The 27,866-nt window shown below is 43.5% G+C and overlaps 1 protein-coding gene across 1 annotated transcript; it reads right to left on the reverse strand.

The window, feature by feature from the left end:
- Nucleotides 1-4,774: 4,774 nt before the first annotated feature.
- KCNG3 (potassium voltage-gated channel modifier subfamily G member 3) lies at nucleotides 4,775-27,866 on the reverse strand. Its single transcript, XM_044429384.1, has 2 exons — nucleotides 27,130-27,866; nucleotides 4,775-5,420 (listed from the first exon to the last, which is right to left on the reverse strand). Exons 1-2 carry the CDS (start codon nucleotides 27,864-27,866, stop codon nucleotides 4,775-4,777), a joined length of 1,383 nt encoding a protein of 460 aa, XP_044285319.1.

The raw sequence follows: 27,866 nt of genomic DNA on the forward strand, positions 1-27,866 counted from the left end.
ATCCTAGGAATGAATGCCCCCCAAAACAACCCAATACAAATCAATAAATATAGGTCATATTGTACATCAGACTATATCCAACTTTGCTTTTATGCACTAGAATAGACTGATAATGCCATAATAAACATTGCATTTCCCCAGCCAAAATATTGTAATTGATATTTTGTATGCATTGAAAACTGTGGACAATACCATTTCTACTTATGTAACTTGCTGATGACTTCATGCATTCCACCATGTGCTAAACAGACAAGACACAATATTCCATCAGTATCACATGGGAATACACTCCAAACATGTGAGGTGCTTAAAGAGGGCAATTCTAAGGAAAAGGAAACCAGTCTATCACTTTCATATTTTTAGCCAATGAATTTCAGTGAACTTGTCAGGTGTTTTTGCATTACAGGTATTCCCTGGGCTTTGCTTCCCTGGAGTTACTTTACAACAAGAGGATGCTATTAATCAGCATCCACAATTCTGGCTGGCCTTGGTTGCCAAACCAAAAACTGCGGTCATCCAGACTTTGATCATTCTCTGGTCTCTGACCTCATGCCTCTGTCTGAAGCACCCAATAATAGTGACCATGAGCAATGGTTTCTATTGAATAGTTTTCAAAAATGTAACTGATATTAAGTATAAAGTTTATTTTTTCCTTTCGGAGTATTTTTTGCGGGGGAGATATTTGGACAAATTCCTTTGGGAAAACACAAACACATCAAAGCTAATGCAGCGAGCAATACGCAGGCAAGGGGGTGCCTCCTGTCTAGAGATCCATTTCTTTGTTATCTGCAAGGTGATCCTACTCACAGTCCTGTAGTAACACGTATGATCTTTTTTGCTTTGGGGACACATGGATTCATCCAATCCCTCATGCACCTTTGGAATGTTCCCAAGTTCTCTGTGATTTGTCAGAACACATCAGATGCAATTTTAATTTTTCCACAGGTAAGAAAGCTGGATTTTGCATATGCAGAGCTTTTCGTGGAATTACTGACATAGAACTGGATACTTGGGGCAAAGCTGGCACCATTTAGCACCACCCTAAAACTGAGGTGATAGAAACCTGCCTTAAACCATTGAGATGTTGATATTTTTCCTCCTTAAAATGACTTCCAAGCATTAGAATATTTTGTCACATTTCTATAGCTGTTAAACAGCAAGACATACAACAAGAGATGCTCCAAAAATTCACAATAAACATTTTGTATTATGAACATACCAAGTTCAAATATACGGAAGGTTCTGAGGGTGTGAATAAACCAAAACACATGCACAGATGCTTGTTAGCAGACAGAATTAGCTTAAGTGCACCTGTATTAATTAACAGGCCCAAATGGCAGCTCTTTCCAAATTATATGAATGGCACTACTGAACAGTACTGCATAAGAACAATATTTCTTTTATTTTGGTTCTACATTTACAAGAGAATATATAGTGCTTTTTACATAGTACAACTTACATTCGACTAGAGGATTCCTTGTCCATATCAGTGGAGCTATGCTTTGTTTTTATTTGCTCAATCAATAAATGACAGTAAAGTATATCAGTTCAGAATTGCTTCCTTCAATGAAAATCATTATTCAACACAGCAATTTAAAAATCCAATTTCATCTGATAACAAATCCACCAGTCCTGTGAAACATAGCTGATGTCAAGCTTCAAGATAATCCAAACAATCTCCATTCTTAAAAAGGAAAAGGTTTCAGTAGTCATTGTTGCAGAAAAATCTAAAGAAATATGGACAATGGCTGCCAAAAGCATTAGAAACTAGAGGAGGTTTAGTTTTTTTTTCCAGAAATCTGACCATAACGTATGTACTTTGCAAATGCAGTTTCCAATGGCTTGTTTTCCCTCACAATTTTATTTGGAAAGTTACTTTCTATCTCATGTATAGAACTTCTAGGAAATCTTTCTATATATGTATGTATGTATGTATGTATGTACCATCATGTTCCTTCAAGGAGCTCAAAGCTATTGTATTTGGCCAATTTATTATCCCAAAGACTTATGTGAGAAAGAACCCACTGTCTGAGATAGGTTAGGCTGGGAGAAAGAAACTTGTCCAGGGCTGCCCAATCACCTTCCTGATTAGGAAGGTGTCTTCGCTCACTTCTTTCTCTGTACTAATATGCCACTGTGCCTATTTCAGTGTGATTGTTAATAATTCATTAAACCTCATCCCGGGAGGCAGGGGGAACAAATTCAAATAGATGCCTTCATACTGCTGGAACTTAGTTGGCAACATAAGTCATGCTCAGTCAAAGCTCACAGTAAGTCCTCACTAAAAACTGCGTTTTATAAACTTTATCTCTTCCTAATCATGTATCTGTGTGGCTAAACCTGAACATGCTTATTCAGAATGAAGTTCCATTGTATCCATGTGAATTATTTCCAGGCTGAAGTATTCAGAACTGGAATGCCTGTCTCAGAAAAGCAACAAATCTTAGGCTCACAGAAAACATGTGGCATGATGGAAATAACAACAGATTCTCATCGCAGTGGTAAATCTGAAATCCGGTAACAGCACTGACCCCACATTTGTTAATACAGATTTACTTGACTTGGGCAGAGATTAAATTATTTCCTCAGCTGCATGGGCAGAGGGAAGGATCAAAACTGAATACAGCAGTGGTTCTACTTCCATGCTCTTAAATCTTTAGGGAATAAGAGAATGAGCGACCTATCATTGCTTTATACATAAATAGATGATCTCAGTTCCATTAGCAAATGACTCGAGCATTTGTAATGTAACCACTTCCAAACCTCCAGCATTAAAGAACCCCTTCCAGAGGAGTCGTCTTTTGCAGCAAGAGCAACAAGTCTTGTGGCACCTTAAAGACGAGCAAACAAAGCATGGCACGAGCTCTTGTGGACTACAGTCAATTTCAGTAGATGTGCACAGAGATGCAGGTTTCCTCACTGTCTCTTCTGCAGAGCAGGCCTTGGCAGTACCCAAAGTTGGCAGTCTGTTGCAAGTGCAACAGAAGCTAGTGCTCCTTGAAGCAGTTCCAGAGTTAGATGAAACTAGCATCTCTGGATCCGTACAGGTCACTGGAGCTCCCTTCCACGAGCTTCACTGACTCATTTAGTTCCAGAAGTTCTTGTTACAGCTTGTTTCTGGTTGCTCTAGGATATAGGCAGGGAGACGACAGATCTCCAAATGATTTTGACTTGAGTTCCTAGAAGCCTTTGCCGGCATGGCCAATGGTCAGGCATGATGGGAGCTGAAGTCCCCAACATCAGGATATCTACCTATTACCCACCCTGAAATCTTACCACTATACTAGTGGTTCTTCCTGCTGGCACAAGGGCAGCTTCTGGATACTGCCCCTTGTGTGACAGAAGCTGGACAGTATCCTTGGATGGATATTAATACAGGCAGTTATTTAGGCCACTAGGGCTTGGCCATCACTCTGCACAACCTGGAAATGTGCCTCAGTATATAACCAACAATCCGTTCTGGCTACACACTGTGGGAGGAGACTGCTGGTAACGGCAAGCAAATGTTCTCTTCTTGCCAGCCATGCCTGATGGAACCTCTGATTGAGTTCTGAAGAACAGGTTGCTCTGTAATGCTGTCTGGAAGCCACAGCTGTTGCTTGTCAGAGGGTCTGATGTTAAGAGCAGGATGTTATTTAGGTTCACAGGGGTCCATGGGAAAGAACAAAACCCAAATACCTTTCCTAGGTAGAGCTGCAAATGGCATGGAGGAAGAATCATTGCTCAGAGTTTACCCATCTGTCTCTCTGTCAAGTTTGTAGGCACAGTTGTCTCTGGTCAGTCCCCCCACCCCCGCACTGGTGTTGTTGAAGCCCTGGAGGTGATGGCACAAGAAGGGGGCCTGCCTCAAGCAAGAATGTTTTCTATTGCTTAACTCCCACTTGCTGACATTAAGTAGTCCAAAAAACCCCCATGCATCCCCTTTGTTTAATTCCAAGGCCATCTCTGTCCTGGAAGAAGGTTGTTACTCAAGAATTGATTTGGGGAGGATGCAGCTGTGCCATTTCAAGAACATTTAATAAGCTTGCCTAACATTTTGCCAGAAGTCCTTCCAATCACAATTTATGCATGACTGCCATCCAGACAGCTTCATCGGACGTATCAAATAGGCCTTTCATAGCAAGCAGGGCAACTGGCTTTCCCACTCCCAGGAGAGCAAGCTTCCTTCCCCAGGCTGAATTGCAGACTGTGATTTCCCCCCGATTTCAAGAATGCCTTGCTGTATGGTACAAGTGGCAGTTGATCAAAGAGATAAATCTAAGCCTTTCACCTGGATTGTGGCCAAGCGATGTGCAAGCTCCAGATGTTCTCATGCTTAGAGCAGACCCACTGAAATCAATGGGACAAATTGGTGGAATCTCACCTACGTGCCACTGAATTCAGTGGTTCTTCTTTAGGTATGACTAAGTCCAGATGCAAGCCAGTGTGTTCCTAAAAACAGAACTTGAACTGTGTATCTTAAAAAGTTCCCAAATCATGGACATTTTACAAAATGCATGTGCTTCATCCTAAATAGTGCATACCACTGCAACGTCCAAAGGGCTGGAGAGTACGGTGAGCTGGAGACTCTCAAGGAGCTAAGATTCTGTTTCCATCCTCGTGAATCTTGGCTGCTATGAGACAAAGAGCAAGTGACCGTCCTTCAGGTGGAGAAGGCGAACCTCTTCCTCTGAGGGCAAAGCCCGTCAATCACCAAAGAGGGAAGGATCAAGGAGGGCCCGGTTAATTCCTACAATATGTTAAATGCTACTATGAAATGCTGTTGTGCTCTTCATTAATTTAAGAATTCAGCAGAGAGGCTCCTGCTGTACCTAGCAGAGCGAAATTTGAGCTCATGGTAACATTGCACAAAGCTGTGATAGATGAAAGTAATAGGCAGGGCCAGCAAAACAATCCCACTGACCACACAAATCCCTCCAAGAATCCTTCCAGGTATAGTGATGGGACAAACGTCACCGTAACCAACGGTGGTCATAGAAATGATAACCCACCAGCAAGCGGCTGGGATGCTAGCATAGCCTTCATTGGGCTTCCCTATTTTCAGCCCATGTTCAAGGAGCTGGGCAAGTGCACTGAAGATTGCCATGGCGACACAAACAAAGACGAGCAGCATCACCATCTCCCTATAGCATCGCTTTAAAGTCAGGCCAAGTGTCTGCAGGCCGATGAAGTGACGGGCGAGTTTAATTACCCAAAAAATCCGCATCATTCTCAGGACCCTCAACGTGACTCCAGCCCTCTGGAGCTGAGAATTCTCCCCTGTAAAAACAGTCATCAGCACAGAGATGTAGTAAGGTGTTATTGCCAGCAAGTCAATGATGTTCAGGGGTCTCTTGACAAACTCACACTTGTTTTTGGATACGATGAACCTCACAATGCACTCTGCAGTGAACCAGCCTATGCAGATCGCTTCAATTATCCTGTTGAGAGAAACACAAGCAGAACAGCTCAATTCCTGTGCAGACATTGATTTGGCAGTACGTTTTTTTGTGTTAGGTTTTTGAAGGGGGATGTGCACATCTTGACACCGACAGACTCAGACTTTTAGTAGATAAGCATGCCCAATACAAATTTTTACTGGATTTGGGTCCGGTTTAGAGATACCACTTCCTAGTGGCTATCAGGAGAACAGTAATGAATTAGAGGCTGCTACATAACCTTCTCACCTGATTTTGTTTCATTTATGCTTTGCTTTTATATACTGCCATTTGCAGAATAATAATATGGTTTTCACTTAGTAAATTTGGTGTGGAAGAATTTATAGTTTATGGCTTTCTGGAACATGCTCAAATTATAGGACTTGCTTCTGTCTGACCATGCATAGAATTGCACCGTAAAATTCAGGAAAATTTGGTCAGGTCAATTCTTTATCCCTTGCATGAAGTAAATGTTAGCAAATAGTAGGCATTAGCAGGTTTTACAGCAAAGTAAAACTATAGATCTGTGTGCAAGTTTGTGTGTTTGGATCAAATTATACTTAGTTTTATTCCCCTTCAGGCGACTAATCTGAGCCCTTTTCAAATTATTTCTCAGATAAATAATTACCAGTCAGCTGTAAAACAACCCAAGCATTCCTCCAAGGTGGCAGAAGTCAGTGAACTGAACAGAAGAGAACAGAACGCTGTGTCACTACACCCTTAAATCAGAGTGCCAGATAATCAGGTGGGAGAAAAGTTGTTCAAACGGAGCCCTTCAAATAACATTCACTGTTCTAATTCAAGCTCACTACCATGTTCAAACATGGCTAAAAGCTGTTGAAAGGATGCCTATTTAATCACCATAACAAAGCCAATCATCAAAATATTGCCCTTGGTCTGAGGCTGACCACTTACTCTAGAATTGCTAATCTGAAACTTCTCCTCTATCCGCCACCCAAAGTACTCTAATCTATATCCATGTTCTGTTCTCAAGGAACCAAGTTGCAGTGAAGTAAAAACCCAGCCCACCAGCCTTGGTTACCATGCAAGCCACAGAGCTCTCCACGGCAGTTTTTTGGGGGAAGTTCATGAGAAAGACATGAATGTGGGTCTGTTCTGATACCAGAGAAAGGGGGAGCTCCTGAACCAATCCATGTGCTTTCTAGAATCCTAGGTTGCTCTTTTCTATAGCCAAGGTAGCTTACCCTATTGCCTCTGGCTGCAGTCCTAAACACAGTTCCCTGGGAGTGAGCTTCACCACAGCTTTTGTTTCCAGCTGGCTCCAGGCTGGCAAAAGCAAATGGCTTTGTTCCCTCTTCTGCATTAACTGCAGACAATAGGAGTGCTGCAGGTTTACTCTGACTGCAGCAATGGTCAGCAGCTAGACTGGCTGGCAGCCCATTCCACAGAACTAGAGTGAGGGGTCCAATCTCTTCCTACTAACTTTCTGCCACCAGGGCACTCACAGCTAGAAGAAGCTGAACGTCACAGATCAAAGCACAGCTGCCACCAAAATGTACCAAGGTAATCAAAATTCTGTGCCAAGAAATGCAGGGCCTGCAGCTTGTAGAAATTAAGAACCTAGCAGTATTTTCCATTGGTGAAACTTCATCTAAGCCCATCTTAGTTTCAGGACATGTAAGTGCACTTACAAGAATGGCAGACCACAAAGGGCTTCGAGGAAGCTGTCACTTTATATTTACATTATGCAATTCGAATGCCAACAAGGGAGACCCAATAATAGTGACCATGTATATTTTATACTAAAATATATGCGGTTGCTATTTTCTCGTCTTGTGTTGGGTGGAATAAATGTGCTGGTCCTGTAATATGCAGGATGACTTGCCCTATTTTGTATCTTTCCTCTGCCTGTCATTTCTTTTTACCTGAAGGATTCCAATGACTGGGTTTACAACCCATCATCAGGTCCCCTTTAAAAGGGATTTTGACAGGACACTGGAGCTGGGGGTGGGGGTTGGACTGGGATATATAGCCATTTGTGTCTCACCCGCACAAGCCCCACCACCCTGTCAAATCATCCTTTTGAACAGACCCAGGGTTGTGACAGCTAGTTGTCAAACCTGCTTTTCCCCAGAAAGAGTGTGGAGGTGCAGTCACTCTAAAGGGACTGTCTGTGGCTGTAACAATGGGAGTGATGAGAGACAAGAAAGCAAAAGCTGCAAGTGCCAAAAAGTTGTGATTAGCTGAAACCAGCACATACTACAGTAGAGAAGGGAAAGACATTCTTCCCACAGTGTCTCCAGGGGTATCCATAGAACAGAGGGGTGAAGGAAGGAAGTCTGATCGTTTGTTGGGTGTACTATGGGCTATTTGCACAACAACCAAGCCACCATGGCTTATTGCCCAAGTAGGTTGTCATGGTACCTTGACATACCTGGTATCTCTGCTCTTATAAATCTAGAGTTATAAAACTGGGAGAATTCAGCAAGGACTCATCTGTAGTTGGACCATTTAATTCTGTGCAGGAATCCCCCTCCACAGGATTAACCAGACTCCTGAGGGCATCAGCACAGCAGAAGCAAATTCCATTTTATTCTTGTAGCCATGATGATGTTATGATTTAAGTGAGCTGAAAATGTAGAATGCACATACTCAGAAGTCTCTCTCTCTCTCTCTCTCTCTCTCTCTCTCTCTCTCTCTCGCTCTCGCTCTCGCTCTCGCTCTCTCTCTCTCTCGTGTGGGTGTGGGTGTGGGTGTGGGTGTGGGTGTGGGTGTGGGTGTGGGTGTGGGTGTGGGTGTGGGTGTGTGTGAGAGAGAGAGAGAGAGAGAGAGAGAGAGAGAGAGAGAGAGAGAGAGAGAGAGAGAATGAATCAGGGTTGGCAACCACTCTAACAGATAAGAAATCTAGAAGTTATAAAGAGGCAGGGAGCAGATTAGTGTCGAGCGCTTTAAAGGTGAAGTACACAAGGCTCATAAATGTCTGAAGCACTGAGCTCTCACACTCCCCCAAAAAGTGAGGAGGGAATGTGTGACTTGTTTCCCTGGCTTCACTCAAATTACCTGCAGAGCTACAGAGAGAATCTGCAGAGAGCACCATTCAGAGAGGAGGTCCACCCAGAGGCAAAGGGTTACCATGGCACTGTGCCCACAAAGGGCACCAAATCCTATGCACTGTGGTACCCAAAGATCATCGAAAGTACAGATGTTTCATGGGAAGCCAAGGCCAAGAGCATTCACACCAATGACTTCCCAGTCACTGTGTGTGGGTGTCAAAGTCGGAGAGTGAAGAAAGCTGAGAGGAAGAAAATGGATGCATTTGAAATGTAGTGCTGAAGGAGAGCTTTGCAAATACCCTGGACTGACAGAAAGAAGAACAAGCTGGTCTGAGGTCAACTCAAGCCAGAAATTTCCCTACAAGCAAAAATTACAAAACTGGGGCTGTCATATTTGGACACATCATGAGAAGGCAAGACTCACTGGAGAAAGTCAAAGGCAGAAGAAGAGGAAGACCAGTGATGAGACAGATCAATTCCATAAAGGAAGTCACGGCCCTGAGTTTACAAGAGCTGAGCAGGGCTGTCATGGATTGGACATTTTTGGGGGCTTTCCTTTATCGGCTCGCCATAAGTTAGAGTTAACTTGATGGCATGTAACAACAACAATAATGGTACACAACAAATAAAAAGGGCTACAGATGTGCTAAGATATTAGCCAGTAATTTAGTATGCTTACAGCATAATCCTATGCATATCTACTATCTTGTTCTTGGTGGTTTTAATCTGAATTTATGTACTGGAGTGGTTTTATTTTTGTTTCTGGATTCATTCCGCACTGTTTTTATTCTTTGTTTTAATATTTCTATTTATGTTTGAAATGTATCCATGCTACCTAGAGAACTTGGGCTACCAGGTGGTACTGTAAGATACTGTAAAAGTATAGAAATAAACACACTGTTGTGATTACTGATAATTGCTCCCTGCCTATCAAGGGTGAAGGTTGGGGACATATCCACTTAACAACTGGGTTTTTTTTGTTTTTTTTTTTTTTTGAAACGACAGAACTGGTCATTATGTGTGTATTTGTTCCACTAGTCCAAGATGTAAGAGGAACCCCACCTGTGGCATAACACAACATCCCCAGATGGCCCACACTCCTTGCCCCGGCCCCATCTGCTTTCTCTCCAGTACCAAACTCGCGCAACATTTGTGCAGTTTTTTTCCCCCTTCCAAAAGTGGAAATGTCTCTCCTAAAGTTTAGTTACTGTCAGTAAAAGCTTTAAGCTAAGATATCCTGGTATACTTGGTACTTTGCTTCCCCCCACTGGAATGCAGACCCCAAGAGCTTCTCTGACGTGGCATGCAGCCTTGGGCTGAAAAGGCTCTGCACCCACCCAAAGGCAGAGCCCAGTCCAATAAATCTGCTCTTCCTCTCCCTCTCCTAAGACTCTGGCCATGCAAACATCATGACTTTTAACAGCCAGGCAGACTTTCTTTTCTCTCTCTCTCCTCTCTCTCCTGCCTCATTATTTCTTGCCTGGTAATGAAAGCTGGAGATCTTGAAAGCTTTCTCACAATGTTGTTGACCCTCATAAAATAATTGTCCGTATTGTCCATTTTTTCGTATTGGCCGAGATAGGTTAGTTAGATTTTTTTAAAAAGTGAAAATTGAATTTTATACTCAATTTTTACAGTGGGTTGCCCTACTCTGCTATGTGTTCCTACAAATTTCTCCAATTCTCTTAAGCTAGGGGCAGGAAATGAAAGACATTTCGAAATACATTCATGAAATATATGAATAGTGTCTGTCAAAAATATGTATTTTTACAATGGCTTCCCTATGTTTTGATGCAGGCTCTGCTAGGTATAACAAGGGATATAGGAAGAGTATTTTTTGTTCATTGTTAAGAGTGGCTATGCCGCAGCTCTACGCCCAACTCATTCAAATGGAAATAATGTAGTACAGTCCAACGTGTTTGTTGTTGTGTGCTGTCAAGTTGTCTCTGACTTATGACAACCCTATCAATGAATGTATTCCAGAATGTCCTATCCATGACAGCCCTGCTCAGCTCAAAGCTGTGGCCTCCTTCACAGAATTGATCCATAACCTCATACTTGGTTTTCCTCCTCCTCTTCATCTACCTTCAACTTTCTCACTAACAGTATCCTGGAAAGCAGTGGAACTAAACTGAATTTAAAGAATTGTTCTTCAGCATTGCCTGGGGTAAAGGTAATGGTTAAATTAAGCAAGCCTAAGAAATGGTTCCATTGCCAGGTTCTCATTAGCAACTAGATATTCCAGCAGATGCAGCCACTGCATTTTCTTTTATATTAATTGCACATCAGTTGAATGTTGATTTGTTCCTCCTCTAAAGCTCTCAAATTTGGAGTATTTATCAGCCTGGTAATGAAAGTTATTTTAATACAATTCTTTCTGTGTTGACTCAAAGTCTAGGTTTCTTGTAGCTTTCCCTTTCCTATACTTACTATAATCCATTCATTTTGTTTAAATTTTTGTTCTGACTGATAAGACTCAAACAGAATAGCCTATTTTACATATAGACTGCTTCAGCCTGCTTCAGAATTCTTTAAAAAGCACTAATAAGGGTAGTTTGTCGTATTCAAAAGTAATTACATTCTGAGTTGTTAAAGCATCTTTCAGTTGCAAATTGCACACTTTTCCTTTCTAAAGTTGTCTAAAATTCTTCAACAAATTTGTGGAGCACTAAAAATAGAAAATCAAAGGATTGGCCTCATCATCCACTAAATGTCTGAATAAAACATAGTATACAAGACAAGAAACATGAAGGAGAAAAAGAAGAAGACAAGACAGCATGTGATTAAACTTGTCAACAACAGTTTGCCCAAGATGATGCTGTTATTTCTGCAATAAAGAAGCAACAGCAAGCATCAGTATACTCATGGGAGCACAGGAAGTTACCTTATACCGAGTCCAACCACTGGTCCATCTAGCCCAGGATACTTGACACTGACCGGCAGTCCTCCAGCATTCCAAGAAGGAACATTCCAGCCCTACCTGCAGAAGCCAGACACTGAACTTGGAGCCTTCTGGCTGCAAAGCACTTGCTCCACCTCTTAGCCACCTGTACCATATCTACCCTTGTTATCCAGGCAAAATCCAAGCAAAGCCAATGGTTAGGATAACTTCAGCAGCATCAAAATGAAGGTGAGCACAGGCCAAACAGAACCCCACGGCATTTGCTAAAAAGAAAGTTCCCTTTACTAGAGCAGGCCTGATAATGTGGTGGCCACCAAAGCATCTTCCCCCACCCACCCTTTATAATAATGAACACGTGTTCTTACCTGCTTCTGAAATAGGTTTATGTTTGTGTTGAAAACTATTTAAAGAGTCAGGGCTCACTAATTTTATTTTACCTTGAACCTCACCATGTTGCTTGTCCTTCACCATGCCTTCTGTAGCAGCTGTTTTGCAGTGCTGCTGTGAGGATATTACTAAATGTGCCTGCAGCCCAAAAAGCCTGCCTACTCTGTCACACTCATACAGTTCTGCACAGATCTACCTAAATTTTACAGCTTTGTTCTCCTTTCTTCTCCCCTACTCACCCCTCCATTGAAGGGTGCATCTATGCTATTGCTCCACTAGCTCACTCAATAGCACTTATGCTATTGATCCACTAGCTCACTCTGACTTACAGTGACTCCCAAGATCTCAGACTGGATTCATGCAATGCAACAAGCAGCCCTGTGTAGTTACCATGATTCATGGTACCATGGTTTACCATGATCTACCTGATAATCAACCCATTTCTGTTACTGTGGTTTCCATCTTCCTTATTCAGTCCTCCTGCTTTCGACATGTATCCTATCAGCCACTGTGTCTGGAATTCAATCCCAATGTGGTGAATGGGCCAGGTGCTTCATCATCACTGACATTCTAGGGCCATGAGTCATCCGGTACTGAAGACACAGAGGAGGAGGTGATAGGAGGGCAGGAGAATCAAAGGAGGGCAGGAACCTTTGAGCCTCCATTCAGGCCAGGCCAGGGTAGATTTAAATCACAATTTAAATCAACAGTTAGGCTAGATTTAAATCATGGGTTTCTACATAATTTGCACATATGCCCGCTTTATCTGTAGGAAGAGGAACTTCATTAAAATATTCCCAAATTGGGTTTTCTCCTCCAGGGAAAGAATAATACAATCAACCACAGGCTATAAACAAAAAGAGCCAAAGATTCAGGGTGTATTCTTTCAAAAGGTTTTATTTTCATTCTTGCTGCTTGCTCCTCTCTCCTCACACTTAGCTTCTAGTGTAGATCTGTTCCGCTTTCAACAATCTTCTTCTATTTATTGAATTTATTTTACTGCTTGCCTCTCCGTCCTCCCTCCTGAATTTTTTGAAACTTAACATTTAAGAGGTAAAGGGCTTGATTCTGCATGCATAGATCTGCAAAGGAATGATGGGATTAAGGTATTTTTCTCAATTTATTTTATACCATATTTGCTGGGAAGAGGCATGTGATCTCTGCAGACACAAATTCACAGTTTTGAGAACTGTAAAACCAAGCATCTGTGATACCTTCTAGTTAGAAAAATTGCCCAATAATCTTACAGAAACCTCTGGAAGAGCATGACATTGTGAATGGATTAATGGAATTCATTTACCAAAAAAATTAAACATTGCATGAATACACAGCCTCATGCTATATAATTAAAAACTAATCCTTATTTCATGATGAATAACCTTTGGACTATAATATATCTTCAAAATAGAAAACTATGCCTAGATAGATTTTTCCTCAAAAGCATTTTATTTTTAAAAATCCACTTTAAATTTAAAAAATCCAATTTTCATCTTTTAAAAAAGCAACAACATTGATTTTTATCCACTGCCCAGCTTCCAAAGCCAACCAACCGTGAGATCCAGCCTGTTTTGGAAGAGAGGGGAAGGGATGCAGGTGAGGATGCACCTGTCTCACCTTGTTACCTGACCCTGTGATGAGGCATTAGGAGAGATGAGCTACCCAGTTAGAGGGCTTGCATGGGTCTCCCGGGCTGACTCTCTACCAGTGGAAGCCACCCTGAGAGTAATGTCATAGCACGACTAAAATACAGAGACTGAGGTGGCAAGCCAGTTTGGATTCAACTTCTTTACAATGATCAGAGGCTTATCATTCAGCTTACATGAAGGCTACTTAGAGTTACCTTATCTTGTTAACTGTGAAGTGAACAAAGAACTGCACAATAAAGGATCGTCTAGTGTTTTGACGCCTGAGGACAAAGAGGGACAGATCAGGCTCACAACATCCATGTATCACTCCCTGTGTGTTTGCTTGCCTCTTCCTCATTGGTCTGTACAGAGACTAGATGACTGGAGTGGCTCCTACAGTTGCTGCTCTTTCCAAGATACTCCATAGTAGTTGCATATCATGACCATGGAAGCCATGATTCTGTGTTCAGACAACACAATAAGCCATACTGGTAGAAAGAACCAGAGAACAAATGGTTGTTTCTTATCACGGTTCCTAAAGACCAAATTCTCCAGCAAAGGCCAACCAACCAGGAAGTCAGTTGAAGCTGGTTTGTTAGCTGGTTTATTTCTAGTCTGAATTCAGACCCTCTGAGAAACCAGAGTGAGGTCCTTGTTCTGCTGCACCATGGAGATGGGAGTGAGGAGGAGCTTAGCTCCTCTTGTAAAATGCAACGCTGCCCACCCACTATTCATGTCGCCAATGGCCACAATGTCATATGGTTGCAATATGGAATGCTGTGACCCTATGAAAGAACTGCCAGATTTGGCCTGAATGGCATTAGCTTCCTGGGCAACACCAGGCCATAATGAGGGCAACACCCACAGCTTTTGGTCAGAGAAGAGAGCAGCCACCCCCTAGAAGACCTCAATAGGACAATCTTTGAATAAAACTTGGGGGCTTGTGTATTGCGTATCAACCACAGTCTCCTTGATTCTGTCAGGTGCAGTCTGAGAGAACCAAGCAAATGGTGACGCATGCAAGTGAGCCAAGGCTTTTGTGAGCGTTTATGTGAGGCAACAACTCAGCACTAGGATAAACCCACAATGGTACCCCTCCACACTTGGGCCTGGTCACTTCTATGGAAGTGAATGAGACTTCCAGAAATATTAATAGGTAGGAATTGCACGTACAACACATACAGACCTTATGGAATCAAGCAATACATATGCTGTTTAAGCAAGCAAACCAACAGGTACCTGGCGAGCAAAGCAGAGGAACCAGGCTGCTTACCAGGAGAACCTAACAGGCCATGGCTAGTCATTCTTCCATGTAAATTAATCCGCTGGATAGAAATCTCCAGTCAACAAGCAGACAGTCACTCTGAGAAGTGGGGGCAGCTGGAAAACTCCCAATCCTTGCCCCTTTCCCAATACCCTGCTGATTAAGTCCTACTGCCCACTCCTTGCTTAGGTTGCCAATATTTGGACTGGCCCATAACAGTGTTCCTTGCACAGCAGTATGACCAGCCCCGGTTAGCAGTTGAAGTTTAGCTCCTTGGCGTAAAAAGTGCTAAGTGCGGTTTCCGCTTATCAAGCTTTTGTTAAAACCTTGAAGTGAGACAGACTGTTTTGTTTTTCTGCCTAATTTACATCCCTGCTCTTTGTTAGCTCCTAGGTTTGTTTCCTAATAAGGCTTTCCCATTGAGATGGACAGCCCCCACTCCCTGGAGCATCGAGCTGCCAATTCCCAGTGTGAAGTCATGATCCTGTGCATAAAAGAATACAGACATTCCCTTGAGAGAAGATGAAACCATTCGCACAGTTCATGGAACTTATGGACTCAGTTCAGCCAAAACTGAAGTCTGATCTCTAGCATGTTTATTTGGAAATGTATACTGCTGAGTTCAAGAGAAACGCCTCCTAAATTTGCAGTCTTAAACTTTTTCCAGTCCCAGTGGTACAATTTCGGCATATGCTTGGCTCTTCCACTCAAAACAAACTGGTGAAGTCCAGACTTGCTGGACTTCAGCTGCCATCAGCCCCAGTCCACATGTTATTGGCAAAAGCTGTAAAAGCAGCCAAAGGTGCTTTTCTGTATTAGGATCATCTGGGGCCTATTCACAAGGCACTAAAATGCACTAATTTGGATATGACATAAGTATGACCTAACTTTCTTTCAATTTTAAGCAACGGGAAAAGCAGGACACATTTTTCACATTGCTAATTTGTATATATGAGGGGCATCTTGTGAAGTACAAATAGCACTGCTGCAGACTAGTCATATCCAAGCATTTCAAGTTCTATCTAGAGTTTCCAATTCCCACCCACCAGTCTCTATTTAGAGATGTTTCCAATGTAATGCCACCTGCATCCCTTACACCAAAAAGATGCCATGGGCTATGACTTACCAAACTGGAGGTTAACCTAGCCTAAAAAAGCAGGTTTTTACCACTTTCTGACATATTTACTGATGCTTTAAGAATACTAAAGGGTCAGCTGAGATTGTAAGATCAATTTCATTAACAGGAGATTCATGCTCATCGTAAATTATGATGGGCAGTATTTGCAGAAGCAGCTGTTTTGGAACTGTGATCCAGGCTGAGATCACTGTGACTCTGTGCTAAGCAATTGTGGTTCTGCTGCATGTAAACTTAAAAACTGCTATTGCAGCATATGGGGTTAAGAATTGGGTGGGACTGTCTGTTCTCGATGGTAATGCGTTATTAATGTGCTAATGTACCTTTCTGGGAAAAGATTCCAGAAGCAAGCGCATGCCAGCTTTATTGGTATTAAAGAGCTGGGGGGGGGGTGTGGGGGTGCACATGACTCCACATTGTCAAAGAGCTTCAAATGACTGGTTATGGGAAGTGCTGAAAAGGCTACCTTAAGATAGATTTTCCATAGTATGCATTTTAGTAATGCCCAAGGTTACTTTATAGGGGCCTGCACTGGTCACAAATGTTAAACATCTTTCATCAGCCATCAGCTGTGTGGGGCCAGGAGGAAAATGAATTGCCCAGAGGGTGGGCTAGTGGACAATATAGAAATGAATAAATGAACGAATGAAGAGATTCAGGTTGAACACTTTTCTATTGAAATGAGTATGCTGTTCATTTCTTTGATCTTTTATTATTCACTATTCCAGAATTTGTTTAGGTGAAGAGTGGTATATTAATATTATATATCATAAATAAAAAGCTGTTCTACATATTCTTCTGCACACCTTTATCTTCAGTTGTGACAACTATCCTGGTGTTTTGTTTTGCTTTGCTTTGCTTTGCTTTTTGTCTCCAAAGGCACAGGTATCTGTGGTGTTTGCACATATCACTTCTGTGCTGGATGAACAGTTTTGGCTAAGCTTTCCAAGTTCTCAAGTCTGCCTTTAGCATCAGCTGAATCTGCAGCTTTTAGCAGGAGGGAATATTTGTCTCCATCTTGTGAAAAATTCTAGAGCTAATTCATTTCGATCATGATACTGTTGAAAGCAGAGATGCACAGTCCCCTGAGAAATTGCAAAATCTTAGTCTAGATTTTCTCAAGAAATTCTGGAAAAGGTGGGTTAGTGTACACAAGCGCTGGATCTGTAGAGCAGTTATGCCCTGAAAGGATAGGACCATCCTTTCTGTAAAGTCCCGGTTTTCTGTAAAGCTCTGGTATCTCTACGGTTTTATAGATTTGGAAGTTTCAAATTATATTTGAGTGGGGCTGCTGTTGTTTCATTTTAACTTGGCTAACAGATATTTTGCTGTTGAGGCTTTTTGTCACAGAAAGAACGGAAGGGAAAGACCAGGCACGCTCCATTTCTGTGTCAAGAAGGCTCTGCATAAAGACAGAGGACAAAGGCAGTAGGCAATGTGCAAACCCTGTGCGTCAAAAGTCAGCATTCTACGCATGTGCCTTTGCAGAAAGTTTGTCGCTTAACTGCCCTTTACAGATGCCTTTCCCTTGTTGCATTACATCACAGAAGCAGTCCAGCAAATCACACCCAAAAACTATGAAGTGGTAAGGAAGTTTGTTAGATTTCATACTGTGGAACGCATGAACAAAATAGCAGATACTTCTCTGCTTCCTGCTGTTTTGCATGCCCTGTGCCCAGTCACTCTGCGCCTTTCCTTTGCCCACCTCCACGCTCCTTCTCCTTCTCCTTCCCCTTTCCCCTCCGACCCATTTCATCTCTGTACTCACCCTTCCATTCTGTTCCCAAAGGGCCAGAGTGAGCAGAACTTGTATGAAGACTGCCTGGAAGGCTGCACTGTGTTCCAGCAGAGCTCAGGTGGCTGCCCTGCCCGGCTCTTCCCCCATTTGAAGGCTCACTCTGCATGCCCCAGGGACAGAGAGAAGGGAAGTGCAGCCACCTGTCTGAGAAGTCTCCGGGCAGGTTACCATCAGGTCTGGTTCTGCACCTGCCCCAGAAAAGTTCAGTGGCCTTGAAGCAGAATAAAGTCAGAGCTACTCATTCAGCCTCAGACAGACTCCAGTCATGGCTCTCTGTCTCTCGGTGGCAGTATGTTTATGTACACGAAGCAGGATTTTTGGTGGCTACTCGGAGGACTAGGGTCATCTGCAATTCAGGTTCCTGTCTGGAGGCAGCGGCCGCTCACCCAAGCAAATAAGGGGATAACAAAACTGGATGCTTCCATGTATTAAACACTTGAATTCTAAAAATAGGAACAAGGTTTTTGATTTAGCAAAAACAGAAACCCAACTACAACATTGAACCCCCTCTGCACCTAATTATGAGCTTTTACTTAGACTAACTTGATGATTTCCAACAAGCAGAACTAGCAAACATGATTTATAGTCCCTGCTGAAATGCAGGCATACATACATTATGTGTTCTTCCTTAATTGTGATATTTTGTTTATAGATTTATGATGTGAAGAAAAGGAAGACAACCACTAATGAAAACATGCCTGCTATTTTTAGTGACGATACAGTAATCCCACACACTAATCCTCAATTTAATGATTTGGAAATAATGTCTGTTGCACTTAATGGCACTTTCCTTCTAATCAATATGTTTACAATTGTGAAACAAAACCACACATCAAAAGATAATCACTCTAAACTCTGCAATCTCCTCTGGAGCATCACTCGCATCAATAAATATAATAAGAGGGCAACTGAACATCAGAGGCCACAGGATATTTTTGGGTATCGCAATCCAATGTTGAAGAAAGAACTCTGGCCAGCTTCCCCCTTGCAAGCAGCAAGGAAAGAACCAACCAGCAGCTCACCAAGGTTGGGAAAGCTACCTCAGAGAGAAGAAAGCAGGGCTTTTCAGGTGGCAGAAGGGGAAAAGACTGGAGAGGTGAGAATACAAAATATCCAGCCTCCTTTCCTCTCCCCGCAATGCCCACCTAGTGAAAAGGAAGTGTGGGAGGATGGAAAGATGGAGGTTGCCTCCAATATTCTACCTGCTTTGCACTGGGTGGCCACGAGCCTCCAAGTTCTGGGGCTTACAAGCATCACCAAAGGATTGTTCTCCAATTAACTGCATTCATGTGTACTAATTAATTATTACATTTCTATTCTGCCCACCAATGCCTGTTCTGTAATCTGAATTAAATAAATTGATAAATATGATTTAGTAATTGCACAAAAGTTGGTGTTCTTTCATGCGTTGTCATGGTAATTTGTTATATTCAGAAACCTGCATATTAAAGGAACAAATCTGGATTACTCAATCTGGAGCGGTCCTATTTAAAGTTAATGAACTGTATCATTATAAACAGTACTGTGGTGATATCTGAATTGCAGGTTCACTGTTCTCAACAACCTCATGTCCTCTTGTGAATACGACAATTCAAATAGTTAAACCACCAGCATTAACACAAATGAACCCTTGTGAGCTGCTTCTGTACTCAGTGCAGTTATACTGTGATTTGAATTTCCATTCCATGTTTTTCCAAAGGTATGCCTTTGCTATTTCATGTATCCTAATCCTGTACCTTGAATTTTAAGGGAAACTTGGTAACTATTCCATGTAAACCTCTGTTGTTAGAAAAATGCACAAGTAAAATTTTGTGGGAAGAATTCAACTGTGTCCACTCAATAGCACTATTTGTCTTGTACTAGCAAAAACTAACACTTGTGCAAGTGCCAACTGCACTTCCAGTGTGACAAGTAACTCTTTGTGGTAGTGCTGTTGTCACTGTGCAAGCATTGGTCTCTGCCTGTGAATATAAACAGTGTGAGCGGCTGGATTCTTCCCTCTGTCCTGCAACTCTTCATACCCCCAAAATAAAGGACACTTTTTCAAAATCTCTCAAGCTGAACCTGGAAGACTTCTCTTTATGTATTACACATACAGAAAGTATGAACACATTAAACGATCAAAACACTTGTCAGTTTAGGACAAGAGTTAAAGCTACCTCAAGTTGGTCCAAGCTCCACAAGGCAAAAAATTGGAAGCTGAGGCTGGTGCCTGAACTGCTGTGCCCCATGATCAGTGATGGTGTTGTTTTATGCATGAACCCATGGTTTCTCTTGGTCTTTCAGGATCCTCCTGTGACCGAACCATGCCAGTTTGGTGCTTGCCACAGTAGCTGGCAAGATGGATTAGAAAGGGACAAGATGCAGTACGGCTGCATGCTCCACACGATAGCACGGGGCTGGTTCAATGTAGCACATCTGTGCTCACCTCTGACATATTTAATTTCAGCTCTACCTGCAAAAGTGTACTGGCAAAAGGAAGGAGAAGGTCTAGGAATGCAAGAGCACAATAAAACCAAGGGAGAATGAGCCAAGCACTGAACTTGCCAAGTTCCATACTCATGTATACAGTTGGGTTTATCTCTCACGCAAGGGATCCTAGGCAATTGAACCTGGCCAGGCACTAGGTGCCAAATTCTGATTGCACAAAGAATGCATGAAGTTGCCTTGTGCTAGTTCAGGAATTCCTCCATCAGGCTTGGCATTGTCTATTCCAGCCTTCCCCAACCTTTGCTCTAGCTGAAGTGGTGTAGATTTCAACCTTTCTACAGCTGGGAACTGGCAAAAGCAGGAAAACTACCTCAGGGACCACTGAAGCAGAAACAAAAAGCATCATATACATAATACAGTATTCTGTGTTTTAGTTTCCAGACACAATACCAAAAAAAATGAAAATTCTCCAAAACAACCAGAAACCGAGCAACAAAAAATGCCAGCAAAAAAAGATATTGCCGCTGCATGGCTCCATGCCCCCCCCCCACAGCAGCACCAGCACCCCCACACACACAAACGTGATGTTAACTGGGGAAGAGGTGGTGGAGCACAGCCAGCCCCCGCACCAGTCTGTGGCAAGTGGGATGCAGCTCCCCATGGACTGGCAGAAAATCTCCCACGGACTGGTGCCAGTCCATGGACCGGTGGTTGACTATCACTGGTGTAGATGATAGGAGCTATAACTTGGAGGCCACCCGTTTAGAGGAGGCGAGTTTGCTGTGATTCCCCCAGAGTCTTAGGCAAGGGAGTCTTCCAGGGCCAGCATCAAGGGCAGGAAACTGCTGATGGCCCAGCTTCCCTGGAGCTGCACCTCCTCCCCACCCTGCAACTGCTTGTTCACCCACCTCTCGCTCTGGCCCAGGCAGCCGTGCTGGTGATGACAGCAGAGGGCAGGAGATGTGGGAGAGAAGAGAGCCAGTGCGGTGCAGTGGTTAAGAGGGTGGGACTGGGACTCGGACGATCTGGGTTCTAGTCCCCGCTCAGCCATGGAGCCAACTGGGTGACTTTGGGCCAGTCACAGCTCTCAGCCCAACCTACCTCACAGGGTTGTTGCAGTGGTGATTAGATGGAAGAGGAGATGTAAGCTGCCTTGAGCCCTTTGTAGGAAAAAGGCAGGATATAAATCGGAGTGGGGGGAATAAATAAAAACTGGGCTCAGTGGCTCTCCGCCAGCCAAACAAGCCACTTGCAGCAACAATGAGACACAGGAGCAGCAGCAGGCGGTGATGATGGCAAGGTGCTGAAAGCGCTCTGCCTTGGCCCTGTTTGCTTGGAATGAGCGTGCCAATGTGTGCAAGGATGGCTGGCCACCCTCAAGGTTTGGGGCTACATGGTAAGAAGTTGGTGCTGGACTGCCCGTGCATCTGATGGAGCGTTCCCTGATCCACACTGGAGAAGAGGGGGCCTGTAGCAAAACAGCCATTTCGCTATAAACTCACTTAAAAAGGGAAAGGAAAAAATCAGGGTCGAGGTGTGCCCTAACACTGCAGAGTGGGACATGAACAGCTCTCCAAGAACTTCTTCAAACTATACTTTTAAAAACAAAATGTTCAGAAAATGAAAAGTGACCACTTTCAGGTCCACCATTTTTCAAAAAAATGGTTTACACGAACACAGGAGAATTAGCCCTACAGGAAAAAAAACCTATGCTCTGAAGTAGTACAGACTCTCCCTGGGTTTCAAATGAGTTCCGTTCCTGAGAAAATGGACATTCATCTTTATGTCGAATTTGTGTGTAAGTTGGATCATGTATAGTCAGCCCTCCACACTCAGGTTAACAGTGTGGGACCCCTCTTAAAGTGGAAAAACTGGAAATCTCTCTAGCACCCACCACCCCAAACTCACCAGGGCATCCTCTTTGCAGCAAAGAAATGTCAGAGATATTTCCCTCTCCAGATGGGGTGGGGTAGACATGCCCTGGAGGCCTCTTCTCTCCATTTTGCTTCCCCTCTCTCTATGGTGATGTTTTGGAGGCCTTCCCTCTATCCTCTTTCGCTTCCTCTCTCTGGTAGTTATAATTTTCCACAGTAATTGTTCTTAAATTAACCAGCTTTATGACATTTCATTTGTAAGTACAGTTTGTTTGTAACACGGATGTTTGTGACTCGGGGACTGCCTGTAAAGTGATTATAATAATGAATAATTCTTTAGAAGCCAAGAAAAGGTTCAGGGAGTCAGCTCATCAGCAGTTATGACCCAGTGGCAGTTGCAGAAGATTATCCACAGCTCATATAACAACAAAAAATTAACCAAGTGGGCATGTGGGGAGGGGGAGGTTGCAGCAACAAGTCATGGAAGGTTTTAAGTGCTCGCAATATTACCATGCTGTGAAGGAAAATACTGTACAACAAACCACAGTGCATTTATGTGCTTGTACTGCTCATCCATTCTGCTTTGAGTATGGTGAATGTGTCTGATCCTGAAGGGGATGCACACACAATGCTCCACTAAAACATGTTGCACGGTGGGATGGTAATTTTAAAACACTCTCATGTTAATGAATGTTGCATTTATATGTCTGCCAGAAATGGTTTCTAATACAACAACTGATTCCAATTCTGCATTAGAACTGAATCGCAAGAGCAATCAGCTTAACTAAGTTGACTTTATGATTCTATGAGCCACATCTGTGTGTCTTTGTTCACTGTATATATATAGTGGACACATGCATGGCTTCCCACAGCATGTTTCTATGGCAGGCACACATGCTATGAAACAAAACAGTTAGTGCCCCCATGTCTCACACTAGCAGAAGTGACTAACCACTGCATTTTAATGTATACCCATGCTACTGAACTTGGAACTGTCCCTATATTTTGAGTTTTCAATATTGTGTTTAATACTGGCCCTAAGTGTCCAACTTTCAATAATGAAGAATGCCCAGATGCCTTAAAAAAGTAAAAGCAAGCTGGGGATGGTGGGAAGCCCCTTGGGGAGCTAAAGGAGGATGTTTTCCCTGTGTGGCGCGTCTCTCTCTGAGCATTACCATTCTGCCTTCTGTGGAATTTGGTGCTGCTCTGTGGGACACCAATGTGTAATTTGGCAAAGCCCACCTTTGCCTTGCATTTGGGTTCTTAGCCAAATGGGTGTTCTTATTGTCCCACCAGTTTGTCCTCTGGGAAATGAATGTTTTATGATCAGGCATACCACTTTGCTATCATTTTCTGAGTGGGCCTATAAGCCCCTAATCACTGAGTATTCCTGCACTAGAGTAACCCATAGGGTCACAGGAACTAGCAAAAATGGTTTTTTCCTCAAGTGCAACTTAAATCAGAGATGTGGCTGACATCATTGGGCTCAGTAATGAAAACTAGCATTAAGAAGACATCAGCTGAGGATCCCATGCAGAGAATCTGGACCAAGGCCCAGGCTAAAGGATTATTTGAGGTCACCCACATTTTATAATCAATTTATCTTATTACTTTATGTTTTCATCATAATACATACTGATATTTTGCTGGTATTTGTTAAGTCACCTGGAAGTCTTTCAAACACTGTTAGGCTAAATGTGCTGCTTGCATTATTTCAGACATCTATTTCATTTTCTCTTGCAATTTTGTTTTAAAGAGTATTATCTTTCTTCCTAAGCAGATATCTGGTTCAAATCTAGAAATATGCCTGGCAATGGGTGTGTGTGTGTGTGTGTGTGTGTGTGTGAGAGAAAAGTATGTGGTTAGTCCTGTGGGTTGGTGTAACTAGAATACTATTGATATCATGCAGTAATGAGACTAACAGATTATGTTTTCCCTAATCTGAAACATACCCTGTTTTGTAGCAGCACTTATATTATATTGCACATTCATTCCATTAATGAATGAAACTCTTTGCTTTAAAGAGTATCACATATCAAACTAGGTCTATTTCTGGGACTAAAATATGCAGGTTCCCAATAATGTATATGTAAGGGACCACAGTAAAATCAGATTGTAGCAATTCTCTTAGAATAGGACTTCATAGTTGACCCCTAAATCCACATCAAAATACCTCTTTTTTGTAAGCAGGTAAAACTGGCCTCCTTTAGAAAGTTTCCTCTAAAATACCGAACTTTCTCATCACAGTGCATCAGGATATGTGGGAGGACTATTAAAAAGAAAGACATTTCTTTTATTAAGATATTTCAATGGATATCCCACTGTGGGGGTTGGGGTTGGGGAAGGAAGAATAAAAGGAAATAAGCAATAGAGCTTCTAGCACTTTAGAGGCAGAAGGTGCCGCTGGTTTGGCAAAGGATCCATGCCTCTTGCTTGTACAAAGCTTTGAAAGCAAGACCTGAACAATGACCGCAGGAATGATATTTCAAAAGTAAGAGAAGCTTTAGTGATATGGTTTCTCAAAGGGAGTACATATTTTCTACATAACAGCAGTTTCCTGAAATGATAGACAACAATTTGGCATTGTTTTTCTTCTCATTTGGGTACAAGAATAATTAAGATAATAACTTTATTGGCCCAACTTTTGCTGGAAAGAGTAGCCAGATGAAGAATTTTGTGTCACTCCAAATACCACATATTCTGACACCATCAGAGCAGAGTATCCATAAAAGAAATCTCAGATTTCTTATTAAATAGGCCAAAGCCATCAAAAGCTGTTCTACTATAAATGAAATTCCTGCTTTTAGGTATTGTGTGGGGTCAAAGTCTTATCAAACCAATCCTCTTCTTTGCAGCTTTTAATAAAAACACCAAGCAATCAGAGAAGCTTTAAATATGTAATATCTTGTTTCAAAAGAGCAGGGATTGCTTGGAAAGGATGCTTGATGCAGGAAGACGTCTTTCAAGTAGATCACAACCACAAGGCTTACAGTGAGGCTGCCAGGTGGCAACTCAGATATCTGCTAAGTGTCTTCCAAGATGGAAGATAAGTTGAGTGTGGCTTTTCCTTCTTTGTTCTTGTTTTTTGCTCCCCTCCCAACTGATGCCACAAACAGGAGACCAGGTGGAGGAGAAAAAATAGCCATCAAGACAGGCAGAAAGAGGGAGAAAGCTGCATCTAGTGACAGAAAGGTACAGGACAGATCTCTACAATGAATCAGGATGAACCTGATTTTTAAAGATGCTTAATGAATCATTTTATTCTAGACCATGAAGGAGCCAAGGACTGAGGGGTTCCTGGATGAAGAGCAATCAGGGGGCGCCCTGCTAACCTGAGGGAAACTAGAAACCCCCACTGAAATTTCCAACAATACTCTGGTGTGCCTGACAGAGCATCCCTCTAGCTTCTCAGCCTTTTCTTGCTCATGGCCCTGTCTGAGCCTCAAATAACTCTGTGACCATCTTCATAGTCACTGTTAGCTGGGAAAAAGGTATTTTACCATCTGCACTGCATATTAAGCTAAATTGTATAATATGGTTTCATTTATTATGGAGTGCCTTTTCATTAAGATATTACAAACTGTAGTAATTTTCAATATTTATGCAGCTGAAATTAGCACAGAGATTGAGATGTGAGGATTATGACAAACTGAGCACACGCCTGGCGATTAAATTCGAGTAGCCCCCTCAGAATTGTTTTTTTGCTCCCCTTGTAATATGGTGGTTATCGTAACCCCCAAGAAATAGGGCATGGCCCATGCTGAGAACCACTGCTCTAGAAATTTAAACGACTCAGTAGCCTGGACAGGAGAGTGCAGAGTGGCATTCAGTGCTAGTGGACTGGCCAGCCACAGGTGTCTCCGCAGCTCCCCTAGAGTGCCAGCCATAGACTAACACCAGGCTGGCTGGCTTGCTTGCTTTCCAGATTTCTGGAAAGAAATTTTATTTCCCAAGCATAGTCTTTCAAACTTTTACCTTCATGAAAGCCCACAGCAACTTAGCTGCTGGTGGATTCCCCTCTCCCCAGATCTCCAGCTGCCCCAGATCCCCAGGTACATCTGCAGAACACCCTGGGGTATATTCCAGGCCAGGCCACACACTTGGTTTGTGCAAGGCACTGGCTGTGCACTGGGTCTCAGTATGCCTCATCGGGCCTGAACATGCAGCCCAGAGCACAAGCAACAGTGCAGCACATGGCAGAGGAAGACGGGGGGGGGGGGAACCACCTCTGTGATGGCTGCTTTCCTCACTGAGTCATCTGTGGTAAGCTTTGAAAGAGCTACAGGCTGCTCAGGGGAGCTCAAAGTAACAAAACCATCCCCAGAAGATGCTTACCCAGCCTTTTCTGGAGGAGGAGGGAAGAAAGATTAAAAGCCATGAAAAGGGACAGCTTATACTTCTGTGACACCAAACTGCTGCTTCTTACTGAAGAACTGTAACAGCAGGTTTATGTAAACTAGTTTTCTATCATTTTTCTAAGATGCAAGGAGGTTTGCATCAAACTGCAAAGCTCCTGTGTATTTTAGACGTGAAGATGCCAGAGCCTCACAATGCTAACCTATGCATGTTGTTCAGAAATAAGCCCCACTAATTTCTGTGACGTTTATGTAGAGATATAAAGGCTGGTTGAGGTGGGGGGGGGGAAGCAAAAAATAAAAACAGGGGTGTTGGGAAAAGAATGTTTTTCGAGGGCTTTTAGGGTGAAAATGTTTTCAGTGAGAATGGTTTTCGTCCTGAATTTTTCCATTTCCCGCACAAGCCTTTGTATCTTTAGGCTCCCTGCCAGAATAGTGTGCACAGGAGGGCAGACATAATCAAGGCTTTGGAAGAGAAAGGGAATCCCGACCATTCGGGTTGTTCTGGCAGCTATAAAGTTGGACACCAGTTATTCTGACACTTTGTGGTTGTGACTCCCCCTCCCCAACTGGAAACTGCCTAAGGCTGGAATCTGAAATGCGAATGCAAGCTCCTAATGCAGGAGCACATCGATTATCTAGGCATTGAAAAAAGATTTGGCCTCGCCTTAAGTGAGGCGCACACTTTTCTGGCCAAGCCCTGCCGTAGCATCGTGCCCACTTGGCCCCTGTCACCTTCTGCCAAGTAGGCCGGTGCCTCAATGGTGGCCAAATCCCAAAGAAACTGGCACAAGAGGGCAACCAAGTGGTGATGACAGAGAAAGGAGCCGCAGAGGAGGAGGAAGAGGAGGAGGAGACAGACTGAGACTGGACTGACACACTTGCACGGGACAGTGTCGAGGGGAAAAGAGTAATCGTTTCCTCCTACCCTGAAGGCTCCCTGATTGAGTCTGTTGTGTACCTGCTCTGCTCCTCCATGCTTCGGTTCTCCGCGGCCCGCCACTCGGGCATGGTGCTGGCGCACAGCACCACCATGGAGACGATGACGAAGAGGATGGAGACGGTGGCCAGGATCTGGGCGGCCACGGAGGAGGTGGGCTCCTCGAAAGTCCTCCGCATCCTCTCCAGCCACTTCTTTTCGCCGCTGCCAGGCGGGGGCGCTGCCCCGCTCGCGCCCGGGTCGTCCTCGCCCGCGTTCGGGTGCCGGTGGCGCCCGCCGCTTTTGCTGCTGCTGCTGGTGCTGCTGCTCCAGCCCTCCGCGGGCTCCGCCTGCAGGTCTTCGGCCGAGTAGAAAGTGTAGGTGTCAGACATGCGGTCGTCCAGGCGGCGCTGGCAGCAGTAGTCGAGGTGCGAGCACTCCAGGCCCCAGTAGATCATCTCGTTGTAGAAGGAGAGCTCGCACATGTGCGGCACGAAGCGCAGGTGGCCGTAGCGCACATAGAGCATGATGAAGCCGAAGGCCTCCGCGTGCCGGTCGAAGAAGTACTCGTTGCGCTCGCGGTCGTAGTCGTCGCACACCTCCAGCACGTCCTGCTCCGACAGGCAGCCGTGCAAGCGGCTCACTCGGCGCAGGGGAAAGTCCTTCAGCACCTCCCGCGAGAAGGAGTAGCGGGTGCCCCCCACGTTCAACACCACCACCTGCGGGCCCCCCCGAGCAAAGTTCAT

This window comes from Varanus komodoensis, unplaced genomic scaffold (genome assembly GCF_004798865.1).
Source record: "Varanus komodoensis strain SLA01 unplaced genomic scaffold, ASM479886v1 scaffold2, whole genome shotgun sequence".
NCBI classification, from domain to species: domain Eukaryota; kingdom Metazoa; phylum Chordata; class Lepidosauria; order Squamata; family Varanidae; genus Varanus; species Varanus komodoensis.